The 20,479-nt window shown below is 43.5% G+C and overlaps 1 protein-coding gene across 4 annotated transcripts in view; it reads left to right on the forward strand.

Annotated features, from left to right (window-relative positions):
• The first annotated feature begins 247 nt into the window (after positions 1-247).
• Positions 248-20,479, forward strand: part of WDR17 (WD repeat domain 17) — a 63,611-nt gene continuing 43,379 nt past the window's right edge. For 3 of the 4 annotated variants that reach the window (XM_066631901.1, XM_066631903.1, XM_066631902.1), the window contains exons 1-7: positions 254-376; positions 810-993; positions 1,498-1,728; positions 7,498-7,749; positions 8,770-8,892; positions 16,746-16,933; positions 18,001-18,169. In XM_066631901.1, coding sequence (XP_066487998.1) covers positions 254-376; positions 810-993; positions 1,498-1,728; positions 7,498-7,749; positions 8,770-8,892; positions 16,746-16,933; positions 18,001-18,169 — 1,270 coding nt within the window. Of the gene's footprint in view, positions 377-809; positions 994-1,497; positions 1,729-7,497; positions 7,750-8,769; positions 8,893-16,745; positions 16,934-18,000; positions 18,170-20,479 lie in introns of all 4 variants that reach the window. The other variant, XM_066631900.1, reaches the window with a different exon arrangement.

A 20,479-nucleotide genomic window follows, 5' to 3' on the forward strand; every position in this document is an offset into this window, starting at 1 on the left:
TAAGACTGCAGTCCTATACAAACCTAGTAGTCAGTTCCATTGAACTTGGTGGGGTTTACTTCTGAGTAGATATGCATAGGATTTTGCTGTGAGAATTTATTCACATTCTCAAAGAATATTTACATGGTTTTAAGATGATACTGTCTTGTTTTATGGATCTCCTTGATGGTTCTTTAAAAGTAATTTATAACAGGAGTGCTTATTGAAGTATTGGTGTTGGATTAATTGTTTCCAATTGTTTTAACAGGTAAAAATGGCGCAGGTTAAGCAAGTGGGTCTCCTAGCTGCCGGTTGTCAACCTTGGAATAAAGATGTCTGTGCTGCTAGTGGGGATAGGTTTGCCTATTGTGCAACCCTTGCTATTTATATATATCAGGTGAGATGGATTTTTAGGCTTTACTTTTAAGTATTTTTCTTTTCTTACTGCTTCATTTTAATTTCTAAAAGAAATATCACTGCAGGATTAACTAGTAAACATGCTTTTTTTTCTTCAAAGCAACTATACATATTGTTCTCTGTGAAAGAAAAGCTCTAGGACAGAAATGTATGCACAAAGGAAATTAAGTGAACCCATAACTTAAATATTTGTTGATAGTTTTTGAATTAAGTTTTTTCTCCAGAAGCTCTCTTTTCTTTGGTGCATCACCTAAAACGTATCACAATTATATGTCGGTTAAAATGTGTTCTAGCTATTACTGTTACTTAAAATACATTTTATATTTACTTTTAGCAAATAAGTAACAAACAAAATAATAGGGAATTTTAAGAGTTTAATCTAATATATTTTTACTTAAACTTGTGTAACCTAGTTGGATCATCGGTACAGTGAATTCAAGTTATGGGCAATTATGTCTGAACACAAGAAAACAATCACAGCTATATCTTGGTGTCCCCATAACCATGACCTGTTTGCAAGCGCAAGTGCAGATAACTTAGTTGTAATTTGGAATGTGGCTGATCAAAAAGTTGTTGCGAAACTTGACAGTACAAAAGGTATGTAAGAAACCTGACCCTAACAATTTTTTGTAGTGGCTGCAGTTTTCTAATTCATCATGTCTAAATTTTTCAGCAGGAAATAGCATTGGTCTTATCTCAGTATTGTAAAGGACAGATCTTTTGCCTATGTTGATTATTTTATTTAGATCAGTGAGTTTGAAAACCAAAGTAAGTCATTGTGGGGAAGGGGGAAGACAGCAATGTAATTTCTAGGTTCACATGTTGCCAGGGACGGAGTGTGTGTGTTGCACACTTACCAACAGCCAGTGCCAGCCTCGTGGGGTATCTGGGGAGCCTGTGGACCCCTCTGCAGTGCTCCCCAAGCCTCCAAATGTTTGAAAAAGTAAAAAAGCCACCCACTTCCTATTGTGGGCTAGGATGTGGGCTTCTTACTTTTAAGAAGGAATATGTGTTGTCCTTTTGATCCTGTTCAGTATTATGCTTCTGGAGCTATGGCAGTAGATGGCTTTTCAGATTCTTGGATTTGTTTTTATATTTCAGGTATTCCTGCATCTCTTAGTTGGTGCTGGAATGCAGGCGATGTGGTTGCGTTTGTCTCCCACAGAGGCCCACTATATATCTGGACAATTTCAGGACCGGACAGCGGTGTAACAGTGCATAAAGATGCCCACAGTTTCTTGTCAGACATTTGTCTATTTAGATGGCATCCCAAGAAGAAGGGGAAAGTAGTATTTGGACACACTGATGGAAGTCTTTCAATTTTTCAACCAGGTAAGAATGATGGGAGATAGCAAATTGTTCTGTCAAGGAAATATACTCTTCCTCCCCCTTCCTCCCACAAATACTTCTACTGCATTGGCTCAAACTTGTTCATGAACCCAAACTTGCCCATCATAGCTTCTGCTTTAGATTAGCAATAAAGCAGCAGTTCCTAAAAATGAAAGTGACACGCTCATAGCTAACAAGGAAAAGGTATTGAATCCTATGGAAATCGAACAGAGCAGCACATGTGTGTTTACTTGCAAGTAGGAAAATGTGCCTTGATCTGCTTCAGAAGGCAAGCCCAAGGGAAACATAATGCCATCAGAATGGTCCCGATCTGATGCATCAACAAACTCTCAAGAAAGCAGTTCCCTGCTTCCAAGTGGTCAAGGAAAATGTACTGAGCCTTTTGGAAAGCTAAATGTGCATTTACTTGCATGTGGGCTCTTACTGCATGTCTTGGCTCTTACTGAAGGCCAGGTGAAGAGAAATGCAAGCCCACCAGAATGGTCCTGCTCTGATGAACATGGAGCTCAAAAAACACTCCAGAAGGTGATTCTTCTCCCCCCTTTCCAAATAGTAAAAAGGATGAGAAAGGGCTTGAGTGGCTGGTAAAGTGAAGATTTTTTTAAAAGCTAGGTGGGCCCTGAGAGTGTTCTTTTAAATAGGTCCCAGTGCTTAAATGTTTGGGAACCCTGAGTTAGAGAGTTCATTAACATCACGGCTTCTATATAACTAATTTGATTTTGCAACATCATGTGTGCTTATCAAGAACAGCATAATGAGACAAAGTGCCACCATTTGCCATAGATGGTAATGGCTAAGGATTATTCTGTTCACCTTTCAGGGATGCTTCATGCATATATAGTTTTCCATATAGAGAAAAGTGTGGCTATCACGACATGTGAAGTGCATTGGGAATATCTTTGACCATGCTGACTGGACATCCAACATACAAAGCATAGTGCTACGTTTCAAAGCAGATGCATTTCTGGGGAGTTACTTACTGCGGTCAAAGGGCAGATTGATGGTCATTGATGCAATTATGCATGAATCTGCTTATAACTGCAAACATTGGCATGTTAAGGTCTATCAGGCTGCTTAGATGAATGAAGTGATCTTCTTTAAGATCACATTGCTATAGCAACCACCACAGTTTCATATCAGTCTTGGTTTAGGGAATGTGGGGGTTTCTTTTTAGATTATTTTTCTTCAGTATGACAATTCAGAACTGTGCTTGTCTGAATATAAATTCAGTATGTAATTGTAATCATTTCAGCTAATAGTGCTGTTAGAATTGTTTTGTTCAGATTTTTTATTTCCAGTCATTTACTCCACTTTCAACTGATTAAAAAAGATTGATCTGATGCTGTGAATTTCTTAATGAGTTATTTCTAGCAGAGTAGGTTCTGATGTAACTTTTTTCTGTTCAAGCATATCAGTGCAGTGTTTTTATTAAGTGCTGCAGTTGTGAAACGTCTCCTAAATTTAAACTAGTCATGTTTAAACTAGTCAGAACATGTTTGTTCAGCCAGACATGGAAGCATTTATGTGTTTGAATGCTACCATGTTACCCTTATTCTACAGGAGAATGGAAGAGTGTTATTTTTCCTTCCATTCTCCCAATATGAAATCAGACCTTGGTGATTGGTGCGTGTTTGGCAACAAAAATATGGAAAGGGAGCTGCTATTCACTAAATCTGGGGAGAAAATACTTCCAAAATTGGAATCTTGTTGCTTACCATAGATTTGAAACACAAAATGTTGTGTTGGAGGTGACCGTTGGCCAGGTGCATTTTAACATCAGTGACTATTTGTAAACAACATGACAAATTTTCATTTTGCAGTGGATACATTGAATTTGCGATGATATGGTTGTTGAGAATTCTTTTCCAAAGATCCTTCAGTTTCCTCAGTCCAGAGGTTGTGCTGAATTCCCAGGACCACATGGAGCACTTGCTTAAGCAGGCTGTCTTGCTTACTTTTCTGGAGAGATCTCAAGGATACATACCTGTGAGTGCATGGAATGCATCTCAGGCAGCTGTGTCCTCAAAGCAAATGGAGTAGCATTTTTGTTTTGCATTAGAAGTTTCCACATCTGCAACAAATTGCTTGAGTGGGATGACTCTTACAAACTCCTTCCATGTATATGAAAACTGTTGCAGAGTTGTGTGTGTTGCTACTAGTCTGATTTGAGCTCTTAATTTTTGATAAGAATTAGTAGGAAATTACAGAGAATGTAGGATTAGGCTCATGGGGAAGGACAAAGATCTATTTTGCCCTTCCAAAGAGAACTAAGCACCTTCAGTGCTATAATTTAAGCCTGAGTCATCATTGAGTATTTCGCAGAATGGAATGATGTCTGGTAATTGTTAGTGATTAGTATTTACTCCAGTGTGTTGAATTTGTTTTCAGCTAACTAATCTCTGTGGCTACTATTTAACGCAAGGGAATATTACATGCAACAAAGAAGGAAAGTATAAAACAGCAGTTTTCAGCTAGTGAGCCATGGCACATTGGTATACTGTGGATGGTCTGTAGGTATTCTGTGGAAGTTTGGAAGACAGTCATTTATTAGTAGGGCCATTGAGAGAGTTTTAGGGAGGGCAGAACGTATGTCATTCTTCAGTCCGCTGTTCAGATTTAGGTGTGTTATTCTGTGTAAGCTTATGCTAATGCATTTTGTTTATTTCTGTATCTTAATATTTTTTTAATGTCCTTAAAAATATAGTGGGCCCTGGCAACTTTAGTCCTTCTCAGTGTGCTGTGAGATGAAAGGTTGAAAACTGCAGGTATAGAAAAATATGTGAAATTTTAACATAAATTAGTGGTCATTCCAAGCCCTGAAATATGACAGAGTCATTTTGGCACCCTTATCATGGGATAGGAATAATCAGTTTAGCTCACTCTAAAGTAAGTATGAATAAAACTACACCTTCAAAATCTAAGAACTTGGATGGTACAGGAATTTCCTTTTCATTCCAAAAGAAGTTTCTTACATGATCAGTTTGTGGCCACATGGCGGCTCTCTGTCCTATAATATGTAGTTCTCGGAAATATGTTGGAAAGATAGGTTCTTGCCAGTCGAAACCACAAAGCATCAATAAAACAGTGCAACAGAAGAATAAAACATCCATCAGCCACTTGGCATTAACTTGCCTCTGGTGCAGTTGCTGAAAAAGCTTCTGTTGAAGATGCAAGGAAGCCACTCTGGAACCATTCTGATGGCATCTTTTGGAAGCAGCTGTTTCTATCACTGTCTGGACGGCTGCTGCCATATTCCGGTGACTCAGATTTGGCTAGAAAAATATGCAACTTATGGTCCAATTCTAACAGCTTTATACTGCCAGAACTAGCATTTCAGTAATGTAAGGGTCTTTACTGCTGTCTCAAATTGTGACATGTCATACAGTTTGTTCTGGCTGCCACTGCAAGTGGCAGATGGTCAGGTCCATGCATCAGCAACCTCCCAACAAGCCCTGGCTCAGGTAAGTCAGCAAAGGGATAAATGAAAGGTGGGTGGGTGGGCGGGCAGACTAGAGCTGGGACGGGGAGGAATTGGAAGGAGACCAGGGTTGGAGGAAGGCAGATCAAAGCTGGGAAGGGAGTGGTCTTGGCAGCAGCGGTGCCACTCATATCCTATTCCTTGTCCTGGCATCAGTCTGCCTTCCCAGTTCCACTTGGTCTTATACCAGCTACATCTCACAGGGCAGTGAGGACTTACACATAGGCAAGAGAACAAATGTTCCTTTACCTTAAAGAGGCCTTCATGGCTCCTCAAAACTTCCCTGTGAATGGCATTGGCACAGAAGGAGTTGAATGAAAAGCGTGTGCCCCAAGGATCTGTCCTGGGACCGGTGCTCTTCAACCTCTTCATAAATGACCTGGAGACAGGGTTGAGCAGTAAGGTGGCTAAGTTTGCAGACAACACCAAACTTTTCCGAGTGGTGAAGACCAGAAGTGATTGTGAGGAGCTCCAGAAGGATCTCTCCAAACTGGCAGAATAGGCAGCAAAATGGCAGACGCATTTCAATGTAAGTAAGAGTAAAGTCATGCACATTGGGGCAAAAAATCAAAACTTCACTTATAGGCTAATGGGTTCTGAGCTGTCTGTGACAGATCAGGAGAGAGATCTTGGGGTGGTGGTGGACAGGTCGATGAAAGTGCCGACCCAATGTGCGGCGGCAGTGAAGAAGGCCAATTCTATGCTTGGGATCATTAGAAAAGGTATTGAGAACAAAACAGCTAATATTATAATGCCGTTGTACAAATCTATGGTAAGGCCACACCTGGAGTATTGTGTCCAGTTCTGGTCACTGCATCTCAAAAAGATATAGTGGAAATGGAAAAGCTGCAAAAGAGGACAACTAAGATGATTGCTGGGCTGGGGCACCTTCCTTATGAGGCAAGGCTACGGCATTTGGGCCTCTTCAGCCTCGAAAAAAGACGCCTGAGGGGGGATGTGATTGATACATACAAAATTATGCAGGGGAAGGATAAAGTGGATAGAGAGATGCTCTTTACACTCTCACATAACACCAGAACCAGGGGACATCCACTAAAATTGAGTGTTGGGAGAGTTAGAACAGACAAAAGAAAATATTTCTTTACTCAACGTGTGTTTGGTCTGTGGAACTCCTTGCCACAGGATGTGGTGACGGCATCTGGCCTGGATACCTTTAGAAGGGGATTGGACAAGTTTCTGGAGGAAAAATCCATTATGGGTTACAAGCAATGATGTGTGTGTGCCACCTCCTGATTTTAGGAATGGGCTATGTCAGAAGCAAAGGAGGGCACCAGGATGCAGGTCTCTTGTTAACTGGTGTACTCCCTGGGGCATTTGGTGGGCCGCTGTGAGATACAGGAAGCTGGACTAGATGGGCCTATGGCCTGATCCAGTGGGGCTGTTCTTATATTCTTATGGATAGGATCATGCTGTTAATTTACTGGTATATTAGTGCCCTCTTATCCGGGGGGCAGCGTCTGTTCTAGAAACGCCCTCCGGTGGATAGCCAAAACCACGGATATGAGTGAATGCCTAACCCCATGGCCTGGACCCTCTGGAGGTGAGGGAGCTTGGCAGAGGCTGCAGATGTCCACCTGCAGGCTCAGTGGGCCTCAGAATGGCCATTTAGCCAAAAATCATCGCTTCTGGTTTTCAGCCAAAAACTGGAAGTGATGTTTTTATGCCCATAAAGGCATTAGGAGGCTGGGGAAGCCCATTCTCCTTGCCTCTGGAAGGTGGGGGGAGGTGCAGGGGGACCCACCCATATCTGCGAATATGGGATCTTCATATATTCTCCACCACCACCCCAGTATTTTCTTTTAGTTGGTAGTCCTGTGTTTTCATGACCATTGTTTTCTTGGATCTGTATGATGCATGATGTATTGATGTATTGATGTATGATCAAACTAAATGTGATTCTCATGTGTTAGTGTGTTGTTGCAGGCTCTCCGGTAGCATCTGCATGGGTCTGCAATTTGAATTGAGGCTACCAAGAGGTAAGGGGTATTAGCCCTTTACCTCTGTGCTGTTTTTCCACTCAAAATCGTCTGTACAGCTAGAAGCGTCATTTGTTTTACTTTGTGGAAACTTTTGATTTTCATTGGGTGAGTTCTTGGGCATGAAGTGGCTGTTGCTTGTGGGGACGTGACCTGGAGGGAGGACAAGTAAATGTTTTTTAAACATTGTAGGTATTAGAATGTAAGGCTACTTCAACATTTTGAGAGGTAACTCTTACCTCAATTTAAGGTGATATATTTTCTTACTTTTTAAAGGTTGTAAGAATCAGAAACATGTTCTAAGGCCAGAATCTCTTGAAGGAACAGATGAAGAAGATCCTGTCACTGCCCTGGAATGGGACCCTCTGTCAACAGACTATCTTCTTCTTGCAAACTTGCACAATGGAATCCGCCTAGTTGATTCAGAGTCTCTGTCCTGTATCACAGTCTTTAATTTTCCTAGTTCAGCAGCATCTGTGCAGTGCTTAGCTTGGGTTCCCAGTGCTCCTGGAATGTTTATCACTGGAGGTAAAAACTTTTTTCACATTTTTTTTGTTAAAGAAATACACAGGAAAGAATCCAAAGCCATGACTGCTAATGGGTTATTGACATCAGAGAAATGAGGATTACTGGTGCATTATTATCTAGAGTTGATGTGTTTTACTAGTGTTTTAGTTGTTTTTACTAGTGTCATTGCTATCCTTAAAATTCATGTACGTTTCTCTATCCTGGGCAAGTTATGAAGAAGAAAAAATGGTCCTGCAGTTTTGGTGTATGGTTCAAGCTGAAGGAGAGAAGTTTAATTTGGGAGTCACCTCTTGGTTAGCATTCATGTTGTGGCCAACACACACATCTGATTCACACAGCAGTTTTGCAGCTGGCTGACCAATATTTTAAGAAAGGGACACATAGTGGGAAGGACATTTGTCTTTTGAAGTCTGAGGATTCAGCCAATGCATGGGAAAGTGCTCAACCAATCCTTGGCACTGAGTGCTTGCCTGGTGGGTATATTTGCAAAAGCACTTGCAAATCCAGATTCATTTAGTGAGTGAATGTCTGTATATATTCATAATACATCATGGCATTTACAGACTTCTTTTATTTGTCATTTTCTATTTTTGCTAGTCTAGAAATGTTTGTGCTGGAATAGTTGTATTTTCATGTTGTCTGCCAAGACATGTGCACCCACAATTCAGATACTGTTTGTTAAAACCAGCCAATTGTATTGATTTTGTAGCTGAGTTATTAGACTTACCTGTTTGTTAAACTCTGACTGCAATCCTATACACACTTACCTGGAATTCAGGGCGCAGTCCTTTCCAACTTTCCAGGACTGCTGCATCCATGCCAATGGAGCGTGTGCTGCAGTCATGGAGGCCTTCTCAACGTAAAGGAATGTTTGTTCCTTGAATTCTGGGCTGCATTGTAGAGGCTTTAGTGCTGGAAAGTTGGGTAGGATTGGGCCCTAAGTTCAATTAAGCTCGGTGTAGTTTACTTCTGTAGACATGTATGGGTTTGTGCTGTTAGCTACCTATCTTTTTATTGCAGATTCTCAGGTTGGTGTGTTGCGTGTTTGGAATGTGTCACGAACAACACCAATAGATAATTTTAAACTGAAGAAGACGGGTTTCCATGGTTTACATGTTCTTAGTTCCCCTTTAAAGAAAAAATGTAAGTTTATGTGTTTCATGTTTTAATATAGAATCATGATCTAGAAAAATATGCAAAATCAAAGAACCTAATTTCCCCTTTGGAATCTGCACTTGTGAGTATTGTCAGTTGTTAGTACTTTGACACAGTATGCACTGTATGGTCCTTAGACCAAATTCTTGTCAGTTAGGTAGCTCCTTAAAGAATAATAGACTTTCTGTTCTAGAATTAGTGGAATATATCATAGGTTCTCATTTTGTAATGCAAAATGCATGCCAGTAAGAAAAATCAGGGATCTTAAGAATTAGACTGGTAAATGGTTTTGAAGTATGTACAGTGGTGCCTCGCATAACGAAATTAATTCGTTATGCGAGTTTTTCGTTTTGTGAAGCGTGTTTTCCCATAGGAATGCATTGAAATTTAATTAATGCGTTCCTATGGGCAAGAAAAGTCAGAACAAAGTCAAATTTGGTTTACAAAGTGTTTATTAAGTGCTCTTTAAAGGCATACATACTGTACAGAGGATTTCAAAAATTTCAAGCACAAAACTTCAACTTTTTAAACATGACAGAAAAACATTTAAAAATCAGCAAACATGAGGCAGGACCATCTGACTTGAGGCTCAACACTGAAACTGAACAGAAACAGTCACAAACAGTCCTTGAACTGTGCAAAACTCTTCAGAAAGTACATTTTTAAGGCATGTAAACAGGGACATCATATAGAAACCAATACAGAAACTTTTTAAAATCACCAAAGAACTCTCTAAGGCTCTAGGGGACACTTGTACACAAACATTTTAAGGTTACCAAGTCAGGCTGAAGTGTCTCAACCTACAGGACCAGTCTTTTAAGTCAGGAAACTGGAGGCAGACAGAACTGTCTCCACATCACAGCAGCAGTCTTTTACGTTCCCAGAGCTGCGGAGGGTCTCTCAGGGGATGGCACGAACGCTGGTCAACTGGGAGCAGGTGCAGTAGAGTAGGCAGGGACACTGGCAAACGTGGAGAAGGTGCATGCAGGAACGGTCTCAGGCTGGCTAGTTAGGAGAGAAGCAGTTTACAGTTAGCCAAAGACAACCTGGAGACAGTCCCCTCTGTCCCCCAAGTCTCAGCATCACTGCTGTAACTTACCAGACAACTTGGACAATGCTGGCAAACTGGGAGAAGGCGCAGTAGAGTAGGCAGGGACACTGGCAAACTGGGAACGGTCTCAGGCTGTCTAGCTAGGACAGAAGCAGTTTACAGTTAGCCAGAGACAACCTGGAGACAGCCCCCTCTGTCCCCCAAGTCTCAGCATCACTGCTCTAACTTAACTTAACAACTTGGACAATGCTGGCAAACTGGGAGAAGGCGCAGTAGAGTAGGCAGGGACACTGGCAAACTGGGAACGGTCTCAGGCTGGCTAGCTAGGGCAGAAGCAGTTTGCAGTTAGCTAAAGACAACCTGAAGACAGACCCCTCTGTCCCCCAAGTCTCAGCATCACTGCTCTAACTTACCAGACAACTTGGACAATGCTGGCAAACTGGGAGAAGGCGCAGTAGAATAGGCAGGGACACTGGCAAACTGGGAACGGTCTCAGGCTGGCTAGCTAGGGCAGAAGCAGTTTGCAGTTAGCCAAGTTTTTCGTTATGCGAGTTTGGAGACAGACCCCTCTGTCCCCCAAGTCTCAGCATCACTGCTCTAACTTACCTTAACTTAACAACTTGGACAACTGGGAGAAGGCTTCAAGGCTTGACTTCAAGGCTTCTAGGAGGACGAGGAGGAGGATGAAGGCAACTGGGCACCACTGGTAGAAGCAGCAGGTTACTCTTCCACTCTTTGCTTCTTCATGAAGAACCTCTCCATGGTCTGCTGCTTCAGCCGCCTTTTCAGCACCCCTCTGAAAGAGGACATGATCCTTCTATCAAACATGTTCGCAAGGTCATGTGCCAGAGCCTTGTCTGGGTGGTGCTGCTGTGCATAAGTCTGCATGTTTTGCCACTGTTGGCAGATGTCCTTCAGTTCCGTGGAGGACAGCTGTTCCTCACTTGTCGCTTCTTCCTCTTCCAAAGAGGCCTGCTCCTGTGTAGCCTCTGCCTGCAGTTCGACCAGCTCCTGGGTGAACAGCTCCCGGTCGTGGTCCTCCACCAGCTCGCAGACATCCTCCTCTGTGACCTCGAGGCCCATGGTCCTCCCCAAGGAAACAATGTCCTCCAGCACTGTTGACTCTGGTGCAGGTGCAGAAGCATCAGAGTCACTTGTTGCCACACACTCTGGCCACAGGTTGCGTCAAGCGGAATTCAGATTTCTCTGGCTGATCCTGTCCCAGGCCATGGTGATGATCTTCACGCAGCTGACAATGTCGAAGTGCTCTCTCCAGAATTCACGCAGGGTGAGGTTGGTGCAATCGGTCACCTCGAAGCAGTGCCTGAAAAGCTCCTTGGTGTAGAGTTTTTTGAAATTGGCGATGACCTGCTGATCCATTGGCTGGAGTAGTGGGGTGGTGTTAGGCGGCAGGAACATGATGTTTATGAAGCGGAAGTCCTCTAACAAGTCTTCCTCAAGGCCTGGAGGATGAGCAGGAGCATTGTCCATCAGAAGCACGGCCTTCAGCGGCAGGTCGTTGTCCAGCAGGTACTGCTTGACAGCAGGGCCAAAAGCCAGATTGACCCAGTCCACAAACAGGACGCGTGTGACCCAAGCCTTAGCGTTGGATCGCCACAACACGCTCAGCCGGTCTTTGTTGACCTTGTGCTTCCTGAAGGCCCGTGGGTTCTCGGAGTGGTACACCAGCAGGGGCTTTATCTTCAGGTCCCCGCTGGCATTGGCACAGAAGAGGAGGGTCAGACGGTCCTTCATGGGCTTGTGGCCAGGCAGCTTGGTCTCCTCTTGAGTGAGTGAGGTCCTTTTGGGCATCCTCTTCCAAAACAGCCCGGTCTCATCGCAGTTGAAGACCTGCTGTGGAAGGTAGCCCTGTGTAGTCACGACCTCCAGGAACTCCGAGGCAAAGTCCTTAGCCACAGGAACATCGGAACTGGCAGCCTCTCCATGCCTGACCACGCTGTGGATTCCAGATCTGGTTTTGAATCTTTCAAACCAGCCTCTGCTTGCCTTGAAGACTTCTGGCTCGGCTGAGGTTCCTGGCTCTTCCTGTGCGAGGTCTGCATGCAAGGCCTTGGCCTTCTCACAAATGGCAGCCTCTGTCACTGTGTCCCCTGCACGCTGCTTCTCTTCCATCCAGATGAGCAGCAACTTCTCCACCTCCTCCAGAACAGCTGGCCGGTTCTTCACGATCCTGGTGACTCCCTTGGCTGCATCTGTCGCAAGGATCTTCTCCCTCATCTTCAGAATGGTCCCGATGGTGGATGGATTCCTCCCGTACTCCCTGGCGAGGTCTGTCACTCGCATGTCTCCATCGTGTTTCTGGATGATCTCCTTCTTCATTTCTAGCGTCATCTTTGTCCTCTTCCCGGCCTCTGCAGGAGCAGCCTTCTTGGGACCCATGTCAGCAGTTGCTGCATTCGCAAAAACAAAAGGCAGTGCTTCATATCCGCTTCACGCACACCTTCCCACCCCTGGCCAAACCTGCCCGGGACAAAGAAGTGGCATAACAGCCCCCCCCCCCAACACAGGAGAACAAATGCAGATGGTGAAGCTACGCTCCCTACCTGGCCAAACCTGCCCGGGACAAAAAAGTGGCATAACAGCCCCCCCCAACACAGGAGAACAAATGCACATGGTGAAGCTATGCTCCCTACCTTTCCACTGCTTGAGATGTCCCTATGAAGAAGCTCCTTAAATCCTGGTCTGGAAAAACGGTTGCAAATGAGTGCCACAGATTCCCCAAACTGCTGGAAAAACTCCCCTAACCTCCCCAAAACAGCAGGCCAAAACTGGCCAGCTGGCCCCCCAAAATGTACCTCAAACGCTGGCCACCACTTCCCAAAAGTTATGAAAAGTTCAAAGAAACTTACCTTAACTGCTGGTAGTAGGTTCCCCAAGGAGTTGGTGAACTGCTCAGAACTGCTCAGAATAGTTGACTAAAGACAGGGTTTGCCCACAGCACAGGCCACAGTTGCTCCTGGAAGTCAACCCTGGAACTGCACGTGGAGAAGTGAGCCCAGGCTGCATTGGGGAGGCTTTTTAAACCTCCAGGCACAATGCATCCTGGGTATTAACGGTTGTGCGATTTAAAACAAACCAGGACAATAAAAAAAAAGGAAAAATTCGTTTTGCGAAGTATAAGTTATAAAAATTCATTGTGCGAGTTACCAAACTTCGCAAAACGCTTTCGTTCTGCGAGTTTTTCGCTGTGTGGGGCATTCGTTATGCGAGGTACCACTGTATATCTGTTAATGTTTTTCTCTGTTCTCCTTTCTACCTTCCCCCTTCCCTTTCCTCTATTTTTGTACATCTGAGTGATATATATACCCTGGCTTCTAACATGGAAGGAAAGAGGGTGCTTCTTCACTGCTTTCATCTTCCTGGTTGACTGCATTGGCTGGAGCCTTTCCTGACTCCCAGCTATCAGGCAGCCCTTCTCCTCCTCAGTTTCCTGTTTTCTGCCCTCTAAAAAAGGTGCAGCTGGCCATGTATGCATGAGTGGGGTCCTTCATCTCTTACAATAGCCTGTTGCTCTGATCAGTCAGGATGACTTGCCCAGAGCCCAGTGCTGCATCCTGGTCTCATCTCCTTCAGGGCTATTGGTGGAGACAGCATTGCAAGGCCCCATGATAGGAGATCTGCAACAGCAAGTGTATAATGCATAGCTGTTCATTTCTGTCATCATAAAAAGGAGAATTTTTATTAGCCATTCATCCACATCCACTGATCTTTCTCTTGAAGTCTGTGTTACATGTGTTAATCATGAGTAGCATAGCAATGGAAAGCATGCCTCTCAGAAGCAAGCTAAGAAAATAGCTTTTCTTAGAAACTCTTTCTTATTCTTCCATCTGCTCCAAGATGCTCCCAGGCAGAGTGTTTACTGTACTGTAGTACTACATCAGTTACTTGCTTATATTTTCAAAGCTACTGATAAGTCTTCCCCTCCTAATTATTCCCACTGGCCACCCTTGCATCATTTTTCATCTCCTCTACTTTGTCAACATTGTTATGGTAATCAGCCCTTGTTTTCAAAGTCTCAGTTTAATATATGAATGAATTTACTACTAGCCTGTTGTTCTCTATGTGCTTGATTATTCCTGGTTATTGTGTTTTTGCGCTTTTCCCTCTTGTGCTCGGAAAATGAATCTCTTCTTGAACGCTATGAAATCTCAAATGTTCTTTGAATGTTATAACACTAATTTTGCTGACATTTGTGCTGAATGTTCTAAAAGCTTAGCAGAGGGTGGTGTATCTGGGTTTCCAGCATTAGCTATAACAACATGTACAATAGAAACTGGCAAAGCCCATCGCTGACTTCCGTTGAATCTACTGTAGAAGATGATATATAGATTCCTTTGATTTTTCAGAATTGTAGAGACTGTTACCAAATGGGATCTGGCTGTGAGAGAGCAGCTGCTCTAACAAATTAACTTGGTTGTATAGGGTAGCAGGGTAAAAGCATAAAGTATGAATGAGGTGCTTGATTCAAATTCCTGTTAAAGCCATGAACTTACAAGGTAGCTCTAGGAAACCTGCTATCTTGGCCTCTACAAAATTGGGATAGTGCTATCCTAGTTGCTTAGGAGAACTTACTGGATGATGTTTAGAGTGCTTTCGGCCCTTGAAAAAAATCTACATAAATAACAAATGGTATTGTCCAAATCAGGGGTAGACAACCAATGGATATACATGAGCTACTTAACAAAATGACTGCTGAAGATCTACTGTGATGTATGAAGTAGTAAAGATCTGATTTTTTTGTTACTTGTGTACTTTTTTTGAAAAAAAATAAAGATAAATTATGCTTCAACAGTGGGACCCAGAGCTAAAGAGTGCCAAGTCTAGGGTATGGTATCTCAGAGACTGTTGCAGACATACCAAAAAGGGTTTAGCACTCACTGAAGCTCAGTGATAAAACACATGCCTTGTAAACTGAAGGCCCTAGGCTCAATCCCTGGCATCACTGGATAGGGCTAGGAAAGACTTCCATCTGAAACTTTGAAGACCTTTGGAAACTTAATTATAGTGAAAAGATTAGTAGCTATGACAAGCAGAGATGGGAAAATCCAGCAGGATTTGACTTGTGTAGAATGACCCCCCCCCCCCCCCGGTGACTCAACTCAAACAAGAGTCATAACAGGGGCACTTTCCAACTCGCTGAGTCACCCTTTCGCAACTCAAGAGGGCTCAAGTCAAGTAGCCCGCCATGGAAAAAATGTGGCTACTGCCAGGCTCTGTGTGAGTGTGTGTGGGGGGGGAGGTGAACTTCACTTTAAAGGCTCCCCTGCTGCCCTGTCCCATCTGTAAAGAGAGCGGGGAAGAAAGTGGAAAGAGGGAGGAAAGACGGGTGCAGCATCTGCAAGGCTTACCAGGAAGATCCAATGCTTTGCAGCTCTACTCAGAAGTAGTCCCACTGCTGCCTGTCATTCAGTGAAGCTTCCTCTGCCAAAGTAACAGCCATGCAGAGAAAAGCATGATTTCTACAAACCACTTCCCTCTCCCACAACTTCCCTTCCTCCTTTCTCTCCCTCCCTGGGGTTCTGCAGCCAATCATAAGGCAAGAACCTCCTTGAGCCTCCTGCATCCAATGATCATCCATTCCTTCCTATCAGAGATGGTCAAAAAGCCTGTTCCTGCCTCCTCCCTCTTATTCATGGCAAGAGGAAAACATTAACTCTTTCCCTGCCTCCCGGCTGGAACTTCCCTGCTGCTCTCCTAATCAGAATGATGGCCTCACAAGGTTTTTTACTCTGTGAAAACAGTACACAAGCACACCCAGACACAGGAAGACTCAAGTCAGCATGTGTGGGGATGAGTGCCGAGTCAGGGGAGCCCTGACTCAAATGTTTTTCAGAGTCTTCCATGTGCGTTACTTAGGAGTCAATGGAAAATGTGCATTCTCATGACTCAAGTCCTAGTCACTGACTCAAGTTTCCATCCCTGATGACAAGTATTAAAAGTTATGATGAAGACTGGAATTGGGTAATCTGAAGTAGGGATATAAGTAAGTAGGACATACTGCTTCATACTTGCTATACTTAATCTTTAGTTTGTGTATGAATTGTATATGTATTGTCTGTTGCCTAATTTGGAAGTTTAAATAAAATGAAACTTTGAAGACTCTCTACCAATCAGTCTGAACAATACTGAGCAAAATAGACATTATAAGGCAACATTATAGGTTGATATGTATGTGAAGAACATTTCTGAGATGGAAGCACTGAGGTGGTGTAGTGTGTAATACCATGCTTTATCCCAGAGTGTAGGAGTTGCATTAATTTGTATAAATATGGTCTTGCTTTGAGTGGTTTTATTATTTATTTTAAGCAAAATGTCTTGCAAAGTGACTTATCATAAAATTACTAAATTTAAATTAGATGTTCCTGTGGTTAACAAGTGATTTGATTTTAGAGCACAATCCTATGCATGTTTACTCAGAAGTAAGCCTCATTATAGTCAATGGGGCTTACTCCCAGGAAAGTGTGGATAGGATTATAGCCTTGTGTTTTTTTGTTGTAAAAGTGATAGTATCTTAAGATAGGTGTTTATCTTAAGCAAGGAATCAAGGTCTGTTACACTTATTAAAACTTATTTCCAAGGCAATGTACTTGGAAAGAAGGTGCCACACTATTTGTCATAAGTCTTCTTTTAAATTTAAGGTCTGTATGTCTGTTGTTCATTACATTAGACACCTTTTAATTACCAGTGACAAGTGGACAATTATAATGCTTTGTTGTGAATGTAACCCCCCCCCCAAAAGAAAGCTAATATGTTTTCTCTTTTATTTTAGCACTTTCTTCACAGTCTCCAACCAAAAATCATCACATGTCATCTACAAGTGAGGCAGTTCCACCTCCAACTCTGACACAAAACCAAGCATTTTCTCTCCCTCCTGGGCATGCTGTCTGCTGTTTCATGGATGGTGGAGTGGGACTTTATGACATGGGAGTCAAAAAATGGGATTTTCTTAGAGATTTGGTATGTTTGTTCTTTCTGATCATTTGACTAGAAATCAATTCAGACATTCAAAACTTTCTCCAAGTGTTGTATCCCGAGTGCCCTTGGGGATGCATTGCATTCATTTAGGGAATGCAGTCCTGTGGTCTGGGCCATCCATGGATACAGCTGTAGTTTGAAAGCTTTAGCTTCAATTATCAAAATTACACCATTCTGCAGCTATCATATTTTGAGGGAGTGGCAATCGATTTCCAGTTAGGAATTGCTATATCCATAAATGACTTGGAACACATATCATGTTCCCTGCCTGAATCTATCCCTTAGGTAAAGCAAACAGGTTTTTTTTCCTCCATGTGGGAAAATTTTTTGAATTTCTGGAAGTGCCCTAATGAACTAATTTGTTATGTGAGTCCCATTTCTATAGTCTTCGTGGTTCTTATTCCCCCAGCCCTCTTTTTTAAGAGACTGACAGCGTAATCCTAACTTGTACTGGTACAGGCAGGCTGGTGAGTATGCGCTGTATCCAGTTCAAGTTTGGAACTGTGTGAGGCTGAGCCTGAGGCAAGGGGAAACTTTTCCTTTTATCCTGGAAAGAGCCACAGCAGCCCCAAAGGAGCTACTTGAATCTCTGCCACTGAAATTAGTAGTGCAAACCTGAATAGCCCAGGGCTGCTTGGGAAAAGGGCTAGGATCTGGCTAAGTGCTGGATTCTGGCCCCGCCTCTCGCTGCCTGCCTGCTGGATTGCCCCGGGAACCCTCACTGCCCATCCTCCCCACCCCGAAACGCCTCCCTCCTGCCTCCTCCCTGTACTCCCCACGCCACACTGACCCCTGTGCTGACCAAGCTCAGCCGATGCAAACTTAACAAGCCCTGCCATTGCACATCTGTGCAGTGGCCTATCTACTGTGAGAGTGGCGCAAAAGCGCTTCATGGCACTTTCACAGCACTCTTTGGCTGGTGCAAGGGATTTGTGCCAGCCGAGACCTCCCTCAGGATTCTGCCCTAAAAATCTGCAGAAGAGATGTTATCAGATATAGTTTCCCCATCAACTAGTGCAAGATATTAAAGTTTGCTTCTATTGTTCTAGGGACATGTTGAAACGATCTTTGATTGTAAATTCAAACCTGATAACCCTGACCTCCTAGCTACAGCATCATTTGATGGAACAATAAAGGTGTGGGATATAAATACTTTAACTGCTGTGTATACTTCTCCTGGCAATGAGGGGGTCATATATTCCCTTTCGTGGGCTCCAGGTGAGAATATTTTACTTTTAATAATTGCATAGTAATTTCTATTTTAAAAAAAGAGAATTTCCTTTGATTACATGTAGGGATGTACTTTTTTGGGGACCAACACAGATTGTGGAATAATAAGAGTTTTTACTCAAATCGCAATATAAAACAATATTAAGGTTGAAACACAAAAACTTCCATTTCACGAAATAACACCACTTTTGCTTGCTTTTGAGGAATCCACAAGTAGTTTTCATTAAGGCAGTGAGCCCCCCAAGCATTTTCAGTGGTGGAGTGGTTGAGTAAAAGTATCTGCTAGAGCAGCCATTTTCAACTACTGTTCCGTGCAATACTGGTGTGCCATGAATGGTCCCCAAGTGTGCCGCGGAAATTTGGGAGAAGGTCATTTTTAGTAGGACTGTTGGGGATGTGAGCCCCCCATTGGCAGCACAGTGTGCCTAGTCAATTGTAAAAAAAAACAAGAAAGCTAATGGTGTGCTTTGAGCATTTTTGTGCCTTGCCAGTGTGCCGTGAAAAAGGTTGAAAATCACTGTGCTAGAGGATGTGCAACGGTGTGGCAGCTGGGGGGGAGGGGGAAGAGATGTGAGTGGTGAGTTTTTTGCACATTTTATGTCATTCTGGTATGTGAAGGGGGGAGAGGTAATACTGTGATGGAAAAAAAAACCCTGCTTGTCTGTGTGGTGCTACAGTTTTGAAAAGCTTGGAAAACCAATGAATACATATGTGTATATGTTTGGTAACAGTCTAATATTATATAGAGTTCACAGTGTGAAATGTTTATTGTGCTTTATTGCACTGTTTATACAATTTTGAATAAGAATTTGGATTAAAAAACACCATAATTTGCTATTTTAATCAAGAAATCTTTTTGGGGTGGGCAATCTTGCTCATGCTCACACAGAGGATTGGCATTCGAAGAACAGCAGTCTACTCATGACATAGGACAAGGGTGTCCAAAGTTTTTGGCAGGAAGGCCACATCAAATCTCTGACACTGCGTTGGGGGCCGGGGAAAGAAAGAATTAATTTACATTTAAAATTTGAATAAATTTACTTAAGTTTACATAAATGAATATATTAAAGATGAACTTATATGAATGAAGGAAGGTCTTGCAATAGCTCAAGGCCTATAAAAGGCCTTGCACAAAGCAAGGCTGGCCTTTCCTTTGCTGCCACTACTGCCTCACAGACATGAAACAGCAAGCAGTGAAGGAAGCCCTCATCCCACAGCTCACGCAAAAAGGTCAAACAGTCGCTTTCACGCTGAGAGCAGTTGTGTCGGGCCAGTGCAGGCCGCAACAAATCTCTAGAGGGCCAGAGGCTCATTGGAGACTGGGGGCTCCCTGAGGGCCGCATTGAGAGGCCTCGAGGGCCGCATGTGGCCCCAGGGCCGGGGTTTGGGCACCCCTGATATAGGACATGGAATAGGACATACAGTGGAAGGAACTACCTTCCACTTATGCAAGTGCTCTGTTGAATCCAAGCCGGAATATAGTACCTGATACAAGATTCAACATTAGTTTTGGATTTTAAAAGCATACTTTTAGCCCCTAGAGTTGCAAAGATAAATGTGAAAGATGTGGGCAATGTCTGGTAAATTGTTACAAGTTTGGGGGGGGGGCAGTTGCTGTATAAGATTTCTGTTCGGGGATAGATTCTTATACCCTACATCAGCAGTTTTCAAACTCTCTAGGAGAGTTTGCATTGCTGTAAGTACTTGCAGGGGCGGAGGGAGGCAGTGGGAGTGGGGGAAAGGCAGTGACGCGATCCCCAGGATAGCATCGCTCAGGGGGGCTGCAGGGACTGGGATGCACTCGCCAGTCGCTGCAGCAACCATCTGGGGGTGCAGGGAGCCCTGCATGAGTGACTGCAGGGCTCCAGAGCTCATTAGAAGTGAAAGTGGAATGATTGCGCTCTACTTCCGGTTTTGCAGAAGTGGAGCACGATCGCTCCACTTTCACTTCTAATGAGCTGCGGAGCCCTGCAGACACTCGTACAGGACTCTTAGCACTCCAGGACAGCTGCTGTAGGGACTGGTGAGTGCATCCCAGTCCCTGCAGCCCTGTAAGAGACATGATCCTGGGGATCATGTTGCTGCCTACCCTCTGCCCCCACCCCTTAAGGGGAAAGAGGCCAGGGCCTTCAGACTGGGCCATCACGATGCACTAGTTTGAAAATCATTGCCCTACATAGTGGCTTTTCTCTTCCCTCTTCACCTCAGAATGGCATCTTTTTCCAGTGGCTGTTGCTGTTGTCTCTTTTCCATCTCTTTTTAGACTGTGATCCCTTTGGGGACAGGGAACCATTTATT

The sequence above is a fragment of the Tiliqua scincoides genome, chromosome 6, assembly GCF_035046505.1.
Source record: "Tiliqua scincoides isolate rTilSci1 chromosome 6, rTilSci1.hap2, whole genome shotgun sequence".
NCBI classification, from domain to species: Eukaryota; Metazoa; Chordata; class Lepidosauria; order Squamata; family Scincidae; genus Tiliqua; species Tiliqua scincoides.